Source organism: Glandiceps talaboti, chromosome 6 (assembly GCF_964340395.1).
Source record: "Glandiceps talaboti chromosome 6, keGlaTala1.1, whole genome shotgun sequence".
NCBI classification, from domain to species: Eukaryota; Metazoa; Hemichordata; class Enteropneusta; family Spengelidae; genus Glandiceps; species Glandiceps talaboti.
In genome coordinates, this window is record NC_135554.1 from 28,692,508 (window position 1) to 28,713,629 (window position 21,122).

Genomic DNA, 21,122 nt, shown 5'->3' on the forward strand with positions numbered 1-21,122 from the left:
TCTCTAGCTGAAAGAAAAAAATACGTAAACTTCTATTGGACAGACAGTCTTTACTAAATATCATATTATTGACTGTTGAAAAACATGTTGAAATTACAGGTAATGGGAAAAACAATTTATGTAGATGTAAAGAACATTGGAACCTTAACGTGTACATAAGGCATCAGTCACGGGGTTGGTCACAAGGGTCTATGGTGCACGGTGCAACCCTTGCGAAGAAGGAAGAGCGCCCCCAACACAAGTAGACCCTAAAGATTATGCCTACCGTTTTCATCGCCGTCCACATTACTTGCGGTAAGGTTTGACGCACAAACTAACAAAAATGGCTGACGAAGAACCGCGCGAAATTGAAGGAGCAGTGGAAACAACACAAGAAAAGGAAGAAACCATAACAAAAGAAACAGTAGTGAACAGTGGAGAAAGTGAGAAACCCTGCAGACTGACAAGGTTTCCACTGACAAGAGTCAAACATATGATGAAGATGGACCCAGATGTGACACTTGCGAGCCAAGAAGCGGTGTATTTGATAACTAAAGCTACGGTGAGCACTCGTCATAAACTAGTATTATTTTCATGCAGCTGCACAACACAGGGTATGCAATTTTGCTGTATGGATATGGAATAGTACGTTATGAATATGAATGCACTTGTAATGTTGATACGTTTACTTCGCTTTACTTGTTTGAATGGATAAATAAAATAATATCATAACTAGGCAACGCCCATAAGCTCGCGCAGGGTAGATTCATTTGTTACCGGCTGCCTGGGCCAGGGTTGATACACTTCATTTTCCAGGGTAGCTGCAATAATTGTAGCGTCTTGTTGCGGTTTTGTGGGTTTTTTCGTCTGTTTTGGTGACTTTTTAAGTTTTTGTGTTTAACCCGCACGATTTCTGAATTCAACTCGCTGATTTAGGAATGCTCCTGTACCAACAAACATAGGAAAGCAGTTATTCTTTTTAGAACATGTAAAAAAAATCATTTAGCGACAATATAAACGTCAAAACCACACTTCCACAACCCGGAAATTCAGCTGCGCTATGTCATCAGTGGTCCGTATCAGTACCGCCGTGCGTCAAACTTCCAAATAGTGTAACAATTTCTCCTAGTGGTACAGCGATGCCACGATACTCGTTACAATGTTACAATAATCGTGCCAACAGACCTACTGTTACAATATTGAAATGCATGGTGATGTTATGTCGCCTATGCTATATGATGATACGGTAGCGTGTGGGGATGCACGTATTGCACGTAGTATGGAAGGCGCATGCGTAGTCACTGCGCGCCACAATGCATCCCAGGGAGAACCACCAAATTTTTTCGCATAGTATATACAACGCGCATGCGTACTAGTCATTGAGCCGCTATGATAAGGAAAAAGAATTCATTATTATTATTATTATATATATATATATATATATATATATATATATATATATATATATATATATATATATACATATATACATATATATATATATATATATATATATATATATATATACATATATACATATATATACATATATATATATACATATATATATATATATATACATATATATATATATATATATATATATATATATATATATATAATATCTGGTATATCTGGTATATATATATAATATCTTCATCGAACTATACAGTTAGTCGCCTGATGATCGCAACAAGTATGAAACTCTGAGTAACGACTCATAACATCCTTATTCTTTTGAATTAAGTCTATAATGCTCTGCTACTAATATTTGCATCAAGCACTGTTCTCTCCAGCGAGACACTCATATTCATATGTACAATATCTGGTATATATGTATGTGTGTGTATATATATATATATATAACTCGGTGAGTATCAATCTGCTAAGACAGTGCTCTATACCGCAGTGGCAGAGCGTAATAGGTGTCTGATGATCGCAATATGCGTGAAACTCCGAGTTACACCCAAGAAAAAAAAACTATATATATATATATATATATATATTGTTACGAATCGAATCTCACGCAACATAAGCACACAGACAGCAGCAACTAAAGACACCAAGATATTCTTGTTTTTGAGCTTGAGAATTATTTATCGCCACTAAATTATCACATACAACACAGTGAGGTTATAAAATGATACAGTTCAACTTAATCTATCTTATACTAGTGTTCTTTGGACTCTACGCTGGTCTTAAACGGCGGCTGAACAGATGGTTTGTGTCGGAATGACGAAGTGACGTGTACAGAAATTGTCCGATACGTCTTTACGAATGTTAGAGTTCGCTATTCTCAAACTGTACTGTTTTTCACACAAAAGCCTTTACCTGTGACGGCTATACATCCAACATGGAAACTTCTCGTTGCCAGTAGGTAGTAGTTATATCACGCTTATTTCAAAGGTGGGTGTGGAAATTTTGCACAGGTGAACAATGCACATTGAGTTCCGACGAAGAGCATGTACACGTGGATAGCTGAACACCGACGGACCATTACACGTCGACCAAGCGTCACTGCTACCTTGCACACCGTTGTCCTGGCGAAGTCTGACTCTAGCCTTCTACACTAACATGAGACGTTGTTCTTTTTAATTAGTTTCCCATTATCCCAACATTAATATACTCTCGACCAATCAAAAGATCTAACGTCTCTTGAGTCATTATAATAATAGCGCATCCAGGTGGACGTCTACACAGTTGTATATGTTAATGAATTCAGAGTACAAAATAAACTAATTCAAATACATTAGTGATAATACTCAAGCTCTACGTAACACCTCCCCCACCAAAAGAAAATTTTGACATGTCTTGGCAAAATTTTCAAAAGTACAGTTAAGTCATTCAACATCGAGACAAACTGTCTGCAACAACATTATCTTTACCTCTAATGTGTTTGATTTGTAAGCTATATTCCTGTAACATTAAGCTCCAATTCAAAATTCTTCTGTTTTTATTTTTCATTCTGTTCAAAAATGTTAGCGGATTATGATCCGTATACACAGTTAAAGGGAAGGCACTACTTACATACACTTCGAAATGTTGTGTGGCTAAAACCAAAGCTAACAACTCTTTCTCAATTGTTGAGTAATTCTTTTGATGAGAGTTAAACTTTTTCGAAAAGTAACAGACAGGATGTTCAATACCATCGTCATCCTGTTGTATTAGAACAGCACCGGCAGCGTTGTCACTGGCATCAATTACCAAAGCAAATGGCTTATAAAAGTCGGGTGCTTTGAGTATTGGCGAATGCTGGAGAATAGCTTTAAGGCTATCGAATGCTCTTTGACATAACGAATTCCAAACAAATTTCTTGTCTTTTTTCAACAAGTCAGTGAGTGGCGAAGCCACCTCAGCAAAATTCTTGCAAAATTTTCTATAATAGCCAGCCATCCCCAGAAAACGCATTAGTGCTTTCTTACCAGTAGGGACTGGATAGTTGACAATAGCCTCAACTTTGGCTTCTACTGGGGCAACACAGCCCTGCCCTACTTTGTAACTCAGATATATGACCGTAGCCTGGCCAAACTCACTTTTTGACAGATTCACTGTCAAGTTAGCTTCAAGTAATCTCTGAAACAACTTTTCTAGTGCATTGAGATGGGCTTTCCACTCGTCATTAGCTGTGATAATATCATCAATATATGACCCACTACTTTCTAAACCTCGAATTGTTTTGTCAATTAATCTTTGAAAAGTAGCTGGCGAATTATTCATGCCAAACGGCATTACATTGTACTCATACAAACCAGATGGTGTTACAAATGCGGATATTTCTCTAGCTCTGTCTGTTAATGGTACACCCCAGTAACCTTTCAACAAATCGACTTTCGTAACATACTTTGTTTTACCAATCTTGTCAATACAATCATCTACCCTGGGTATAGGATACGAATCAGTTTTCGTGACAGCATTCACCTTGCGAAAATCTGTACAGAACCTTATACTACCATCAGGCTTAGGTACCATTACACAAGGTGAGCTCCAACTACTTTGACTAGGTTGAATTATATCATTCTCTAACATATACTGAACTTCCTTCTCCATTAGTTGGTTCTTAATAGGATTTAATCTATATGGATGCTGTTTAATTGGTTTGGCATCACCAACATCCACATCATGATGAACAACATTTGTTCGCCTGGGCACATCAGGAAATAGTTCTTTATATTTGAAAATTAGATCTTTCAATTCTTGTTTTTGGAGGGGCTCTAAATGACCCAACTTATCATCCAAATTATTCAAGATCTCTGAATTATTCAACTTTGGTCTTATGACATCAGACTTTCGTTTGAAATGTGGTTCATCTGACCTTTCGGTATTCTCGTGACACGTGATATTCACTGGTTTTACAGTTTCCTGTTCCTTATGATATGGCTTTAACATATTCACATGGCATAGTTGCGTTGCCTTTTTACGATCTGGTGTTTTTACCACATAGTCAACATCATTTACTTTCTTTACTACTTCATAAGGACCATGAAACTTGGCTTGTAACGGATTACCTTGGATTGGGAATAACACTAATACCTGGTTACCTGGTTTAAACACTCTAGTTCTGGCCTTCTTATCATACCAGACTTTCATTCTTTTCTGAGATGTTTTCAAATTATTCTTAGCCATTTCGCAAGCTTGGTACAATCTGTCTTTGAACTTGGATACATAGTCTAGAAGGTTAAGAGTTGTATTACTATCCATCCACTGTTCTCTCATCAGTGACAAGGGCCCTCTTACTCTGTGACCAAATACTAACTCGAATGGGCTAAATCCAAGAGATTCCTGGACGGATTCTCTTGCAGCAAACAACAGCAAGGGTATACCTTCATCCCAGTCCTTTTCATTCTCATAACAATACGTTTTTATCATGGTTTTCAAGGTGGAATGAAACCTTTCTAACACACCTTGCGACTCGGGATGGTAAGCACTAGATTTGATCTGTTTTGCCCCCAGTTGATAAATTACTTGCTGGAAAAGACCAGACATGAAGTTCGATCCCTGATCAGATTGTACCTCTTTGGGCAAACCGACAAAAGTGAAGAATTTAATCAATGCCTTAGATATGACTGGTGCTTTTATATTTCTCAGAGGGATTGCCTCGGGGAATCGGGTAGCTGCGCACATTATTGTTAATAAATACTGATTTCCCAATTTGGTTATTGGTAAGGGCCCAACACAGTCGAGAATAACTCTACCAAAAGGTTCTTCAAAAGCTGGGATTGGCTGAAGAGGTGCCACTGGAGTCACAACATTTGGTTTACCGACAATTTGACAGGTGTGGCATGTTTTACAAAAGTTGGACACATCTTGTCTTAAACCAGGCCAAAAGAAATGTCTCAAAACTTTGTCAACTGTTTTGTTTATTCCTAGATGTCCTCCCATTGGAACTTTGTGGGCAAGATGAAGGATATCACCCCTATACACCTTTGGTACAACAACTTGGTGTATTACAACCCAGTCTTCATTTGCAGGGGCTTCTAAAGGGCGCCATTTTCTCATTAACACCCCGTTATCAATATAGTATCCGACTGGAACTTTATCAAGTTCCTCTTTTACAAGGGCTTTGTCCCTCATAGTCTTAATTTCAGGATCATTCTCTTGCTCAGAAATTAGTTGTTTTCTTGATAAAGACAAATCCGATTTCATTTCATTTTTCTCATCACATTTGACCTCACGGTCATCCCTATGATTATCTACTTGACAAACAAACGTCTCAGACAAATCAATGAGACTATCCTGTGAATTTTCTACCTCTAAGGTCTTTTTAGCCATTCCCCGAGTCATCACACAGGCAGGATATATATCTAAACCATTTACCTGAACTTCATCGTTTTTCTCACAAGTGCTAGGCTTTTCAGTCATCTGGACACTTGACACAACTTTGCCCCCAGCTAAGTCATTGCCTAGCAACAAAGAGACACCCTTAACAGGTAGGCTGGGCCTCAGTCCTACTTTCACAAGTCCTGTAACCAAATCTGATTTCAAGTATACATTATGCAGGGGTACACTAACAAAGCTGCCCTCAATGCCCTGAGCTAAAACAGATTCACCAGTAGCAGACTCCTCACCAAACTCTAATGTATTTCCTAACAAAAGAGACTGAGTCGCTCCAGTATCACGAAGAATCTTAATAGACATGGGACTAGTGCTTTCCTTAAGAGAAACATAACCCTCTGACACAAATGGCAAAAATTCCTCACGCACAGAATCAGATACTTTCTCAATAGGTTCAGGAACATCAAATTTCATGTAATTATTCACAACAGGTGCTCTATCAAAAACACTCTTGTGTGAGTACACAAGAGCATTGGGCAACAATTCATTCTTTCTTTTTAACTTCCAACATTCGGCCATAATATGTCCTACTTTTTTACAATAATGGCAGGTTGGAGTTTTGGATTTGAATTTCTCTGTCTGGCCACCTCCAGCTGTGAACGGCCGATTACTACTTTTATTGTCTTTGAATGAAACTTTTGACTTTTCATCACCTTCTGAATCATAATTTTGACTCTCCTTATCTTTTCTTTTTTGTTTACTGAAACTCATTGTACCATAAAATTTTGACTTATGGGTCAATGCAAAATCATCAGCCAGCATCGCTGCCTGTGACAAGGTTGTTACATCTTTCTCATCAAGATATGTTTTAACATCGTCACGAACACACCTTTTGAATTCTTCAATCATTATGAGTTGCTTAAATTTACCGAAGTCATCGTTAACTTCCTTTGATTTGTACCATCTTTCAAAATAAACTTCTTTGTCATGAGCAAACTCAACATGCGTTTGATTATCCTGTTTACGCAAGCTCCTGAATTTTTGGCGATATGCTTCAGGGACAAGTTCATACGCCTTCAAAATGGCGGCTTTGACCTGGTCAAAATCAGCACATGCAGTTGCTGAGAGAGCAGAATATGCCTGTTGGGCTTTACCCTTCAACACACTTTGAAGCATTAAAGGCCAATGTTGTTTAGGCCATTCTAGGTTTTCAGCAACTTTCTCAAAATGTTGAAAATATTTATCAACTTCTTGCTCATTGAAAGGTGGAACCATTCTAACTTCTCTACTAGGCACAAACGTGGTAGGGAATAACCCGGGTGAAACATTCAAAGGAGAATTTAGTCTAAGCCTTTCGAGCTCAAATTTCCTTTCTTTTTCTCTCTCTTCCATTTCTAGAACTTTCATTTCTCTTTCTCTTTCTTGGTCTAACCGTTTTAGTGCTAACTCCATTTCTAATCTTTTCAATTCCGTTTCGTCTGTGGGTTTTCCTACATAATGCTCTAACACTTCTGCACCAAAAACATCCTCGTCAACAAAATATTCAACAATAATTTTCTTGAGTTCTAACTTAGTCATAGAGGCTTTAATGCCTTCAATCTGTAATTTGTTAACAACAGCTAGCAACTCAATTTTCTTTAGTTTCTCTAAAACCTGAGTGGTTGGAGTTGTTACGAATTGGTCTATGTCACTCATTGTTGCTGTCTGATATGATACGATTTTCCACAACGTAATACTGAATAAATTCGGGACAATTTAGTTATAAATATATTAATTAACTGAACTAGTAATACTAGTAATTGCTCAAGATCCCGGACAGGCCCCCAATTATGTTACGAATCGAATCTCACGCAACATAAGCACACAGACAGCAGCAACTAAAGACACCAAGATATTCTTGTTTTTGAGCTTGAGAATTATTTATCGCCACTAAATTATCACATACAACACAGTGAGGTTATAAAATGATACAGTTCAACTTAATCTATCTTATACTAGTGTTCTTTGGACTCTACGCTGGTCTTAAACGGCGGCTGAACAGATGGTTTGTGTCGGAATGACGAAGTGACGTGTACAGAAATTGTCCGATACGTCTTTACGAATGTTAGAGTTCGCTATTCTCAAACTGTACTGTTTTTCACACAAAAGCCTTTACCTGTGACGGCTATACATCCAACATGGAAACTTCTCGTTGCCAGTAGGTAGTAGTTATATCACGCTTATTTCAAAGGTGGGTGTGGAAATTTTGCACAGGTGAACAATGCACATTGAGTTCCGACGAAGAGCATGTACACGTGGATAGCTGAACACCGACGGACCATTACACGTCGACCAAGCGTCACTGCTACCTTGCACACCGTTGTCCTGGCGAAGTCTGACTCTAGCCTTCTACACTAACATGAGACGTTGTTCTTTTTAATTAGTTTCCCATTATCCCAACATTAATATACTCTCGACCAATCAAAAGATCTAACGTCTCTTGAGTCATTATAATAATAGCGCATCCAGGTGGACGTCTACACAGTTGTATATGTTAATGAATTCAGAGTACAAAATAAACTAATTCAAATACATTAGTGATAATACTCAAGCTCTACGTAACAATATATATATATATATATATATATATATATATATATATATATATATATATATATATATATATATATATATATATATATATATATATATATATATATATATAAGTGAGTAAATCACTCGTCAGATGTTGATGTCAACATCTCCTGACGAGTGATTTACTCACGAAACAGGCTTGTAGAGACGAAAAACCCGACTTGATTTTCTTCTACCCTCACAGTGCACTCATTCGTAGTCACATACACAATAGTATCCCTGGCAAGCAAGATTACACATCACTGTGCTGCACTCAGCATAGATCATTCTACATTGAGCATGGAATGTTAAACTTAAAGTGTCATTATTGCACAATAATACTCTGTAGTAGACTAGAATCTTGCTGTTAGATTTTGAATCTAGCAATCCCTAATTGGCAACAGCTATTCAAATGGATGTAATCAAGTGAACTTAGTTTGACCACATGCTGACAAAAAGTGTGAACAGCACATATCAGTAATAATCCATCACACATTGACAGGCACTTGTAATTACATTTAGATAGTTCATTCAAGAAAAACATGATCCTGATATGCAATTTAAAAAAAAAAATCTTATTCAATACAACTGCAAGAAAATACAAAGGAAAACAATACACTACAGAAAAAAACACAGGAAGTACAAACGGCAAAGGGGAGAGAGGGTTGGTTAACTTAATTAAATAAATTAATACATAGGATTTAGAATAATTACAATTGATAAAACAATATCTTGCACCAAAATATCTGTGATGAAAAGACTAAGCACAGAAACCTAACTTAATCACAGAAATAAAAACTAATCCCTACCCAGATGAAAAACCAGTTGCAATACTTACATTAATGTAGTAATTACAAAACTAATGATTCCCATTTATGCTTCAGGGCTCCTGTGCGAGCAAATTTAATTTCCATATCTCTAACACTTTTGAGAGATAACTAATAAATGATCCAAAATTGGAGTCTGGATGCCTATCAATTAACCAATTTGCCCAAGATGGTAAGGTGATTAATTAAATTGAAGATTTTGGCACAAATGCCAAACTTACCAAAAATCACATCTGACATAGACAAATGAATATCAGGAACAAAATTAAGGAGTGAAATAAACATGTCCCAAAAAACTTTAGCTGCAGGACACTCCCAAAGGAGATGATGTAAATCTTCATTTTCAGGACACCAGTAGCAACAACTGCCAGTCTTTAATTCCCCATGTATTTCATTTCTGGTTTGTGGCAAGAATGTTATGCAAGATTTTAAACTACAAAGTCCTGATTTTTTCCTCCGTGGTTACCCTAAATGAAAGATTCCATATAGTTTTCCAGTCAAACTGTGAACAATCAAATTGGGGCTTGAAAAATAGAGTGTAGTAACAAATCATATACTTCGTTTGTAGTAACCTTATCAAGCTGTTTTTCTCCAACTTTCAGAACAAAGCGATTCTCATTACATATAGGTGTTTGAATTAATATTGGGAAAATGTGATCTCATCTCTGTCTTCCATTTACTTGGGATTGAATCAACAAGTAAACCAGCATAAGATAAAAGTCAAGTTGAACATGGAATTTCTGTTTGAATCATTCCAAGAGAGAATAATGCCCTAAGGATCAAACAGATCCGGGTCCCTGATGTATTACCCTGATAATATAGCCTTCTATAAAACACTGCAAATTATGTTAAAATCACATATACATGTAGGCACCTTCTAGTTTAAATGTAAGTCATGTGGCAGTGTGGATGTGATAACATCATCGGACTATAATTGGATTAAATAAAGCTGTTGGTGGTAATTGGAAATTTAGCACATAGAATGTCATTCTACATGCATGAAAGAGATTCATAGCCATGGATAGCTCCGAGACTACCTCCACAGTTACATGTTGACTAAGATTCAGTTCATTAATGGTCCTAGTTCATTCACATTATAAAGGCACTTTATGGATAATTGTAATATCTACAAAGCATTCTCACTGGTCACTATCATTTAATCAATGCATCATGATTAGCCCATGACATTGTGTTGTGAGTATGGTTTGTGCAAGAACCATCTTTAATTGAATCTCCATCCATATGCGACTGTATCTGCCTCATACCATCCATCATGCAACTGCCAACCTACTCATCGCATGCAAGATAATCAGTGGGTGGATGTACTACTAGGGACAGTAGTGTTAAACGTACTAACATGAGTAAGATTTGTACTGTGAAACATAGGCAGTCCACTGCTATACATGTACATGTACCCTGTAAAGTCAAATCTTTTCATACAAGTGTTACTAGCAAATGAGTAAGACTTCTGATTTCAGTTACGTGGCAGTGTTTTTTACATCTCGCACAACATTTTTGGTACCAATTACACAAACAAAATGTAGGGCTGATAGCATTCATGTACTTGAAATATACTTTATCTCATTGTGAACACATAGAAACAGGTTTGTGTTTGGATCTTCGTTGTTTCATCCGACAGTGATGTTTATATGTGTTCAGAATTACATCAAATGTATAACTTTGTATGCTTGCAGGCTATCAGTATTTTGTTTTAAGAAATTTGTAACAAAAAAACATCTTGCTGCCGAATTGAAACTATAGTCACTCTGGTTTGGTAGTAAAAAACATGCTGCCTATTGAAACTCTATAGTCACTCTGGTTTGGTAGTATACATTTGTAGGTGAACAAAGACAAGGCTGATTTCAAAAAGCAGTGAGGACAAAATCTGCCTCCCCTTTTGTTCCTCAACATGTACATTTTGTATGTTAAATCTTTAATTTCATTAAAAGGCCAAAGTGGCATTCAAGACTTGTAAAATTGTTTATTTTGTTTACTTGTAGGAAATGTTTGTGGAAAACCTGTCAAAATATTCTCATAATTACACATCACAAGGTAAAAGGAAAACAATACAAAGGAAAGACGTTGGTAAGTTGGCTTTAGACATTTTAATGTACATGCATACATGTATGTAGGTATACTCTAACAAGGAGAAGGATAGAGTCATAATTGAGAAAAGGGACAAAAATTTGGAAATTTTGCAGTCAACATTATTCCTTATCCAGTCCAAAGGCTCTCATTATCAGTGAACAGATTACAAATTAAATTTAGCACTGACAGAGTAAAATATTCTTGTTTAAAATCAAATCCCTAATTTCCACCAAATGCTCATTAGCATATTTAGTTTTATACTACTGACTGCCGTCACTAGTGTCACTCAAGACATGAAGTTGAACTGAAGTTGGAGAGATACAACACTGCAACAGAGATCTCAATGCCTGCATTCTGATTTAGGGTGGATATCCTTTGCTGGATAAATATCAGTTCCTTCAACCTGTGCCGACATGTACACAATCCAAGATTTTGACATTCTTCCTCTCACACTTGTACTGAATGTGACGTCACTGATAAAGGTTGACTGTCAATATTGTGTTCCTTGAAACATGCACCCTGTGATCTTGTGATTTTGCTAATACATGTACATTCCCATACTTGATATGACATCAGGTCATGCTCGTCACTGCTATTGATGCTGACAAGACTTCAGGGAATATTTTTGGAGTCAGTCAGAGACTATGCAGTAATTGATCAAGATAATCTTACTTTTTGTCTTATATTTATAATCTTTCATTTATCACTGCAGATTCTTCTATTCAAGCCTTAGATGAATTTGCATTTCTTGAAGGTAAGGTTTACATTCAAAATAAGTTTCAGTTTGAATTTGTGCTCATGCTTGCTTTAAAGAGGAACACCAATCAAAGGAATAAGGGCAACTTTGTTTTCTTGAGTCATTTTATGTTTTCGGCATCACTTGCATTAAGGTCATTTGCTGACAAAAACCAAATTGAAACATTCTTCTTGTTCATTACTCCTTGCTATGAGCACACAGCAAACACTTGATTATCTGAATCTCTCTGTGAACATGAATTTTGTTTGAATATACATACAGTTCAGATGATTGATTTTATAGATGTGGCATTATTTTCTGAGACCAAAACACATGGCCATCAACACAATGCAATATCAAATACTTTGTCTTATTAACCAAGTATTTGAGAACCATTGTTCCAGAATGTGGCATAAGCTAAATGGAAATTATGTTAATCCATGAAGCCTAGTGTTTGTGTCTGTTTCTATTGACGTCACTGATGTTTTATATTTTGAATCTTACAGAATATTTTTTTAAAAAATGGCACAAAGAATCAGGCAAACACTGATGTTAAGATGTATGACAATGCCAGAAGGGTCACCCTTATTATTGATTATGTAAACTACTACCAAAACCTACCCCATAAATAGTTCACTATTTTTAGCACAGTTGAACTGATAAGGTTCAGTAGCGCTATATGCATGGTGCGGTGTCCGTGCAGCAGTCTGTCTGTCTGTCTGTATGTGTGTGGATGACTTAAACTCAAAAAGCGCCTGATCGATTGCCTTGGTATTTGATGGTGACATTACTTTTGGTGTATAGTTGGGAAATTGTTTAGAGCAAAATGATTGCATCACAGTTATGTGATTTGGGTGAAAAAAATGTCATTTTTGGTGTAAAAAACTAAAACTCAAAAACTACTGGGCAGATCGGTCTGAAAATGTGTTGTACTGTTCTTAGGGGTGTGTAGATTAAGATTTGCTCATGACATGATTTCATCAGTGATATGCAAATTAGGGCTAAAAATGTGTCTTTTTGGTCACAAATTTCTAATTCTAAAACTACTGAGCAGATTGGGCTGAAATTTAATGTGATGCACCTGGAAGTGTATAGATTAAGAAAATATTAAGCATATAACAGCCAATTATCGTTTATATTGCAAAGATAACAACAGAGCTGTATAGGCAACTGGATAATAATTCACCAAATGAACACCTATTCTAACATTAATCAGCATGTGGATAAATATTTTTTAAAAACCTCTGAGTTGGGCTACAATGCCATTAGAGCTATTTTTCAGTTAACAAGACACTTTTTCCCCAAGAAAGTGTCTGCATATGTTAATCCATGACAGGAACTGTCCTCTAATACTTTAAACCCATGAATGAAACTATCCTCAGCTTGTTAATCATTTCTATAGCACTGTCCAAAACTTGTCAACTGTTACAATGCAACCAACATGTGCTGCCTTGCCTAACACTGTGTTCTATATCTACTGCACCTAATTCTGCACCTGTCATTCTGTAAAGTGTGTGTAATAAATCGCCTTTACCTTGATTGGTCTCGAACACAGTACCTCTAGTTCAGTGCCTATCTATCCAAAAACATTCTCTATTACCACTTCACTACAAAGTGACTTGTGCAGAGAGCACGTTTCCATATAGAATTTGTTCATTGACATGACAATGTGTATGTGCACCAGGGTTAGTAACACAGCTATGGGAGGGTAAAAACGGATATACTGTTGGAATTGGGACTGTAACTTTGTTACAGTACCAGTCTTTGCCAAGTTAACTGATTTCACTCTGATCTTTTGGGGAAAACATTGGATTATTTGTCGAGATATGTGGGATGGGGTTTCTATAGTGAATTTTGTAATTAACATGATAATGGGTAAAAGGTTATTATGTAACAGAGCTGTAGATAACAAGGTTGACTCTCTGGTGTTAAAAACCTAAAAACTCATTGCATTCGAAGTAGTCCTCGGCCATTAATTGAAAATAATCGGACACTCTTGGGTGAAGCTGCTTTATTTTGTCCTCGGCTCAATCAGATATTCTGTAAACTTTACTTTTTTTAATTTTTTGTTCTTATTTATTTATTTATTTATTTATTTATTTATTTATATATATATATATATATATATATTTATTTATTTATTTATTTGATTTATTTTATATGTGTATTTATTTCTAATGATAACCTACAGGACAAGTCCCATTTATAGGCTCCAACAATTAAAAAATACACAATAACACCAAAACATGGGTAATAATGATAGTACACTTAAAAAACAATACACTTGTACAATACTAATAATTGTAAATTAAAATGACTGAACTTTTGACATTACAGTAAATTACACCAAAGACAGCAACTGAAAAATAGAGGTACATAAATAGCATCAATCTAAAACATTGTTATGCAATAAGGTCTTAAAAAAGCATATGTTAAAAATATCAATGGGTATAATTTCATTTTGACTGTACCAGTGCATAGGAATGACAGAAGCATTGTAAGTACAATGTACAGTATCTCTGATGAAATTAGATGTTAGTAAATATGTTTCAAAACCAAATTTATAGTTGGTGTCAACCATATGATTCTCAATTTGTCTAAAAAAAAACAACATTATTTGTAACGTTTTGTTTTTCCACAGGGGCTTTGGATGAGTGATGTGATGTTGCAACCAGTGGTGAAGGAGAACTTCTTGGATGTGCTTTTTAATGTACACATTTTGGAACAAGACACACCACTGATGAACATTATTTCAATAGGCCCCATGCAGTGACAGTCATACCCAACATGTGTATTAATTAACAGTATCAAGAATTAAATACCTCTTCATTGTATTTTTTCATTATATTTATGAAATATTTTGAAGTTTCACACATAAAAAATTGTCATCTGAAAACCTAAAACAAACTTATCAAAAGGAAGATCTGTGACAATGCCAAATGAATTGTTAGGTGTCCCTATGGTGAAAACTGTATGTAATAGCGATGGTTACCTGGATTCTCCAACCCGAGCAAGATGCTTGGTGGGGCATTGCAACATCAGTGATTGTTACAAAATGGCTGTGTGGAGAGGCTGACCCACACACAACATGACTGCTGAGGTAAAATCACATGGTGGCAAGACTTGCTCATAACATTTTTGTTAATCTTCTGTCAAAAAGATAGAACATGATTTCTATGAAATATACAAAGAGTCGATGAAAATGAAAATTTGGAATCATTTTCGTCCAATCACTGGCTGTCACACATCCTGACAGCACCCATGTTCCTGCTTACATAAGTCACTCATGTAATGCCCTATACTCTGTCTGGTAATTTAAGAGCATCCCCAGTGGTAGAGTCTGGGTAGCTGAGACCATTGATGCAAGTGAACACAGCATTGAGATGGCATACATTTCTTGATCATGGATATTCAATAGCATTTGTTAAGGACAGATTTCTCGTTTGATATTCAATATACTACATATATATGTATGGTTCTTAATACCTTACCAAGGTATTTTTCATTGATTTAGTCAAATGGGATTCCAGTTTGTATTCAACATCCTTATGATCAAAGTGTTATTATACAGCCTAATTTTATTGCTTTTTCTGCATTCCCATATATTCCCAGTTGTATGATTTTCCATGTTCTTTTTGTCTGCTACAAGTTTATTTGTCAGGAAATTTCTCCATACAAATAGTGAACAGTGTTATACAAGTCCCACCAGTAAATGCATGGATTGGAAAATTAGCATCGTACCACACATGACATATTTTTTCCCTTGAAATGGTTTCAAAATTTGGGTTTGAGATGGCTATCAAATAATATCTAGTTTGATAACAAATTACTTTACATCATATTACATTGTCGAAACTGTCGTTATCATCAGTGTTGGATTTGTATGTAAACAACACTTGTTATCGTACAACTGATAACTATTGAGATACATGTACATGCATGACACCCCTTTGTAAAGCTTATTTCTTATTATATTTCTTAATAAAATTATTGACACAATTTTTGTTAAACATTGTTTGCAATGATTTGTTGTATTCTTCCTTAAGGTAGTTTCCATCTATCCATTGCTTTGTATCGATACAGTAACTATATTTATGCAACTGTCAACGATGTCTCTTGAAAATGAAGGGTAATGGTTATTGAACTATACTATTGAACAAAGAAAGCTGTACTGTATGTAGTATTCCCTAACTGTACTGGATACCAGAAGTTTTAATCATTGTATTAAACTTGGCCAAAACATTATAATTTATTTATTTATCACTATACATGCATGGAAGGTATCCTCCCCATTGTGAACAGTGAATGTAATCAAGCAGTATGGTAAAACAACAGCATTGAATGTGCACCATTATGTTTTGTGTAAAAGATTCATAATTTCCTGTCAACACACAACACAAATAGAAAATATGTGCAGAATTAAGTATGTGCTCTGGCTTCCAAGAGTGCTGTTTACAGACGTATACAGACGTATATTACAATGTCTAATCTCAGCCTGTGCCACTTTAAGTATACAGACGTATATTACGATGTTTAATCTCAGCCTGTGCCACTTTAAGTATACATACGTTTACAGACATATATTACAATGTTTAAACTCAGCCTGTGCCACTTTAAGTATACAGACGTATATTACGATGTTTAATCTCAGCCTGTGCCACTTTAAGTATACATACGTTTACAGACATATATTACAATGTTTAAACTCAGCCTGTGCCACTTTAAGTATACAGACGTTTACAGACATATATTACAATGTTTAAACTCAGCCTGTGCCACTTTAAGTATACAGACGTTTACAGACATATATTACAATGTTTAAACTCAGCCTGTGCCACTTTAAGTTTACAGACGTATATTACGATGTTTAAACTCAGCCTGTGCCACTTTAAGTATACAGACGTTTACAGACATATATTACGATGTTTAATCTCAGCCTGTGCCACTTTAAGTATACAGACGTATATTACGATGTTTAAACTCAGCCTGTGCCACTTTAAGTTTACAGACGTATATTACGATGTTTAAACTCAGCCTGTGCCACTTCAGTGTTGCAGCCAGAGGTTTTTTTTGGGTCATTTGACACACATTTTTTGGACCTGACCCACAATTTTGGAAGTGACGGGTCATAGATGACCCACACTAAAACTGTATGCAAATATGTTTACAAACATGACCACGCCTATATCAACAGCCAAATGATCATGTATATTGCATAGATAACAACAGGGTTGGATAGGCAACTGCATAATCATTCAGCAAATATCTAGCATGGGTCAGCATGTGGGTAAATATTTTGAAAAACTGTACAGTTGTGCTACAACTCTATTGGCGCTTTTTTTTGTAATGTCCCCCAAAAAATTGTATGATGACCCAGAAAAATGAAAGTTTCGGGACACTATGTCCCACTCTTTGAAAAGGCTGGCTGCAACACTGCCACTTTAAGTTTACAGACATATATTACGATGTTTAAACTCAGCCTGTGCCACTTTAAGTTTACAGACGTATATTACGATGTTTAAACTCAGCCTGTGCCACTTTAAGTTTACAGACGTATATTACGATGTTTAATCTCAGCCTGTGCCACTTTAAGTTTACAGACGTATATTACGATGTTTAAACTCAGCCTGTGCCACTTTAAGTTTACAGACGTATATTACGATGTTTAATCTCTGCTCGTGCCACTTTAAGTTTACAGACGTATATTACGATGTTATAATTAGAGTATGCAAAAAGATGTTATATTACGAGCAGTAGTTCAGTCTAAAAATGCACAACCCCGTTTCACCACAGCATTGTCTAGCTAGAAGTTTTCATTCGAGTACCATGATATCATTATCAAAACCCAAGTCTTCAAATTCAAGTACCTAGTTGTAGTTAAAGTTTTGCTGCCAACTTTGCCATAGATACATGGACTAACGTATACGATAGATAGTTCTAGAACCATTTCTTTTTAGTACATTCACATGATTTTGTTCTGGGTGGGAAAATGACTGGTGAAGAACTAATATATGTATAATAATAATGGCGTTGGTTAACAAGTTTCAGTAATCATAATTCTTTCCCTACTTGAAAATGATCAAGACATTTAGTTTAAAATCGTTGTAGAATTGTGTGTGTGTGTGTGTGTGTGTGTGTGTGTGTGTGTAAACGACTTAAGTAAAAAAAAACAGACATGACATGATGATCCCATTAGCGATATGCAAATTAGGGCTATTGCATATTTTTTGGGTGAAATGTCTGTCAGGAATATTTAGGCCATAGGCGTGTACAGAAATTATTGCTTTATCGATCTCATTAAACCATTAAAATTGTTATGGGGGACTTAACATCATGTAACAAGTGTGTGTGAATGGCACTGGAATTAATCTCTCCTTGAGGTTGCTTGGAACAATTGTCTACCTAACTTTAACACTGAACTACAGGTTCGTTCAAGGTAAAATGCTTGTCTGTCTGTCTGTCTGTCTGTCTGTCTGTCTGTCTGTCTGTCTGTCTGCCTTGTAGATGATGCAAGTGATTTTGGTATTGAGCTTTATCTTTAAAACTACTGGGGCTGAAATTTGGTTATGATTCTGAACGTGTTACTGTTAGTCCGCAAATTGTGAGTGTATCATACTTATGTAATTGGCCCTAACAACCATGACCACGTCCTTAGCAACAATCAAATGATAGGTTTTTTTTACAATTACAACAACAGGGATGGGTAGGCAATTGAATAAACATTATTTCAAAATATGTAAATGCCTTAGAAACAAGACCACACCCATAGCAACAGGTAAACAATGACGTATAATGCCAAAATAACAATGGTGACGGGAAGGTAAATGAATGAGCATTGCAAATTTGTATTTAGATATGCTTAGAAACAAGACCACGCCCATAGTAACATTAGATGATTGTATATATTGCAGATATATCACCATGGATGGGAAGGCATGGGAATAAATCTTCAAAGAATGAATGCAAATGTGTCTAGTAACAAGACTCATTAATCATTACTGTCAACAGTTGTGCTACAAGGCCATGGCGCATGTATTTATCTAACTTTGCATTGTTTTGTGATTTTGAGATGATCCCACTGCTGCCACCGGTTCCAAATCCTACTTCTACCACATCCCACCACTGCCATCATTGTAAAGTAAAATCATAACTTATCAGTGAAACGCAGTTACGAATTAACTCTTAGTTGTGGTGTGAGGAAAGGAGCGGGCCTCACAGTAGTAAAGGAGGAACAGCGTGGTAAGATATTGGGGATCATGTGGTGGAGTGGAGACGTTGACCTCGGTCCTGAGGTTGTCAGATGTGCGCTCATCTAGTTTTGGGGAGTTTCTGGCCTTCATTCATCTCAGCCAATTAGATCCATTGATTTAACATGTTCAATAGAAACTTCCGGCATAAACTTATTGTGGTGGTAATAGTGGGAAACAACAAATGCCTTTAAAAACTATTAATGTGGTGGGATCTTACTGCAGAAAAGTTTGCCTGTCTCTAGTAGGCGTCTAGTGGGATTCGAACCAATGATCTTCTGACTACTGATCTTGAGCGCTAACTACTACGTCACAGCGAGGCAATGTAAAAAATGTTGTTTTTTCATTCAAATATTTGAACAGGGGGATAGAAAAAGGAAATTGGGGGATGGGGGTCACGCTTTAGCACAACGGTCTAGGGGGAGGGCCACACATTATGCGACAGACCGGGCTTAACTTCCAGAATTTCACAACCAACCAAACTTCTCTCATAACCGTAACAATACTCACTAATATATATATATATATATATATATATATATATATATATATATATATATATATATATATATATATATATATATATATATATATATATATATATATATATATATATATATATATATATATATATATATATATATATATATATATATATATATATATTATAATATATTATAAACCCTAAAGCATGTCATTTTACTTTTCGAATGGCCATTTTACTACATTCTTGAAGACGACGGATGGACGTTCAGAAAATATGAAGACTAGAAAGTTTCATTTTGATATTAATATTTCTAAATGAAATTAAAGATGATAGATGTAGACTCTTGTATATTTCCAATTTAGCTACAAGACCTCTTCGATTCCCTGGAAGTCATTGACCGAACATCTGGTTGCATTTGTTCCGCGAAGCAACTTCCCCTTCCACAGTAATCTTAATAATCATTGGAAATACCAAGGACGTGCTATAAATCGTTGTAAAGTTACTTCTATTGTAACTCTCTAGATCCTTTAATGGAATATCTTTTGACACAATGAAATGTTGACTCGAAATTGATTATTGAATGGAAGAATGAATAATTCAAAATTATAAAGCTTCAAGCAAGCCATGTAGATTCTCATTATGAGTTTGAATTCATCAATTCCCTTAAGCAGTAAGATCTATGTATTGTTTAAGTTATTAAGATTGGAAAAAAAAATTATATAGTCATTAACTGAAGGTAAAAACATTTGTACCATGTGATAGCCCTGTGACGTCATTAGGGACAGTCTTTAATTGTGGCATGAGCTTTTAAAAAACAAATTCGTAATAGCTGTTTGCATTAATATTTCTAACATCAGCGCTCCTCTTTTGTGTGTGAAAATATGCGTTCTGAATCTCATTCATATCACTTGTTTATCTCTTGCATCTTGACTATTATTAAATTAAAAATGACCATATGGATAAGTTTGCCATTTTGCGTATGGGAGGTGGGGTTATCGTCTCATTACAAGATGAAGATGGCTATCAGTCTCCGAAATTCATGTATTATTGGAAGTATCTGATATTTCACTGTACTGATGATCAGAAATTAATATTGTTGAGATCTCTATACATCTAAGTTATTTGAACACTATGACAAAAGTGTGTACCTAGTATGTATTAGTTTACAAATTTTGATGGTTTCAAAAAGCCTCGTTAGCGCAGTAGGCAGCGCGTCAGTCTCATAATCTGAAGGTCGTGAGTTCGATCCTCACACGGGGCATTTATTTTGCTGGTTCAAAATCCTCTAGAACACAGCTAATGAATGCAAGCTTTAAGAACCATCTTGACACAAAAAAGATCGATAAAGAAATTTCGTTTGCTACTGATTTAAA

General features: G+C 35.8%; 1 protein-coding gene and 1 non-coding gene across 2 annotated transcripts; both read left to right on the forward strand.

Moving 5' to 3' along the window:
* The first annotated feature begins 322 nt into the window (after positions 1-322).
* LOC144436695 (DNA polymerase epsilon subunit 4-like) lies at positions 323-15,822 on the forward strand. The gene is made up of 4 exons (XM_078125547.1): positions 323-541; positions 11,192-11,276; positions 11,992-12,033; positions 14,657-15,822. The coding sequence occupies exons 1-4, from the start codon at positions 323-325 to the stop codon at positions 14,671-14,673; spliced, it is 363 nt and encodes a 120-aa protein (XP_077981673.1). The 3' UTR covers positions 14,674-15,822.
* A 5,115-nt stretch (positions 15,823-20,937) lies between these two features.
* Trnam-cau (transfer RNA methionine (anticodon CAU)) lies at positions 20,938-21,010 on the forward strand. The gene has a single exon. It is a non-coding gene; the product is annotated as a tRNA-Met (tRNA).
* The last annotated feature ends 112 nt before the right edge of the window (positions 21,011-21,122 follow it).

Coding starts and splice junctions, on each gene's coding strand:
- LOC144436695 (XM_078125547.1), top strand. CDS start 323: ATGGCTGACGAAGAACCGCGCGAAATTGAAGGAGCAGTGGAAACAACA. Junction 542..11,191: donor ATTTGATAACTAAAGCTACG/GTGAGCACTCGT, acceptor GTTTACTTGTAG/GAAATGTTTGTGGAAAACCT. Junction 11,277..11,991: donor AATACAAAGGAAAGACGTTG/GTAAGTTGGCTT, acceptor TTATCACTGCAG/ATTCTTCTATTCAAGCCTTA.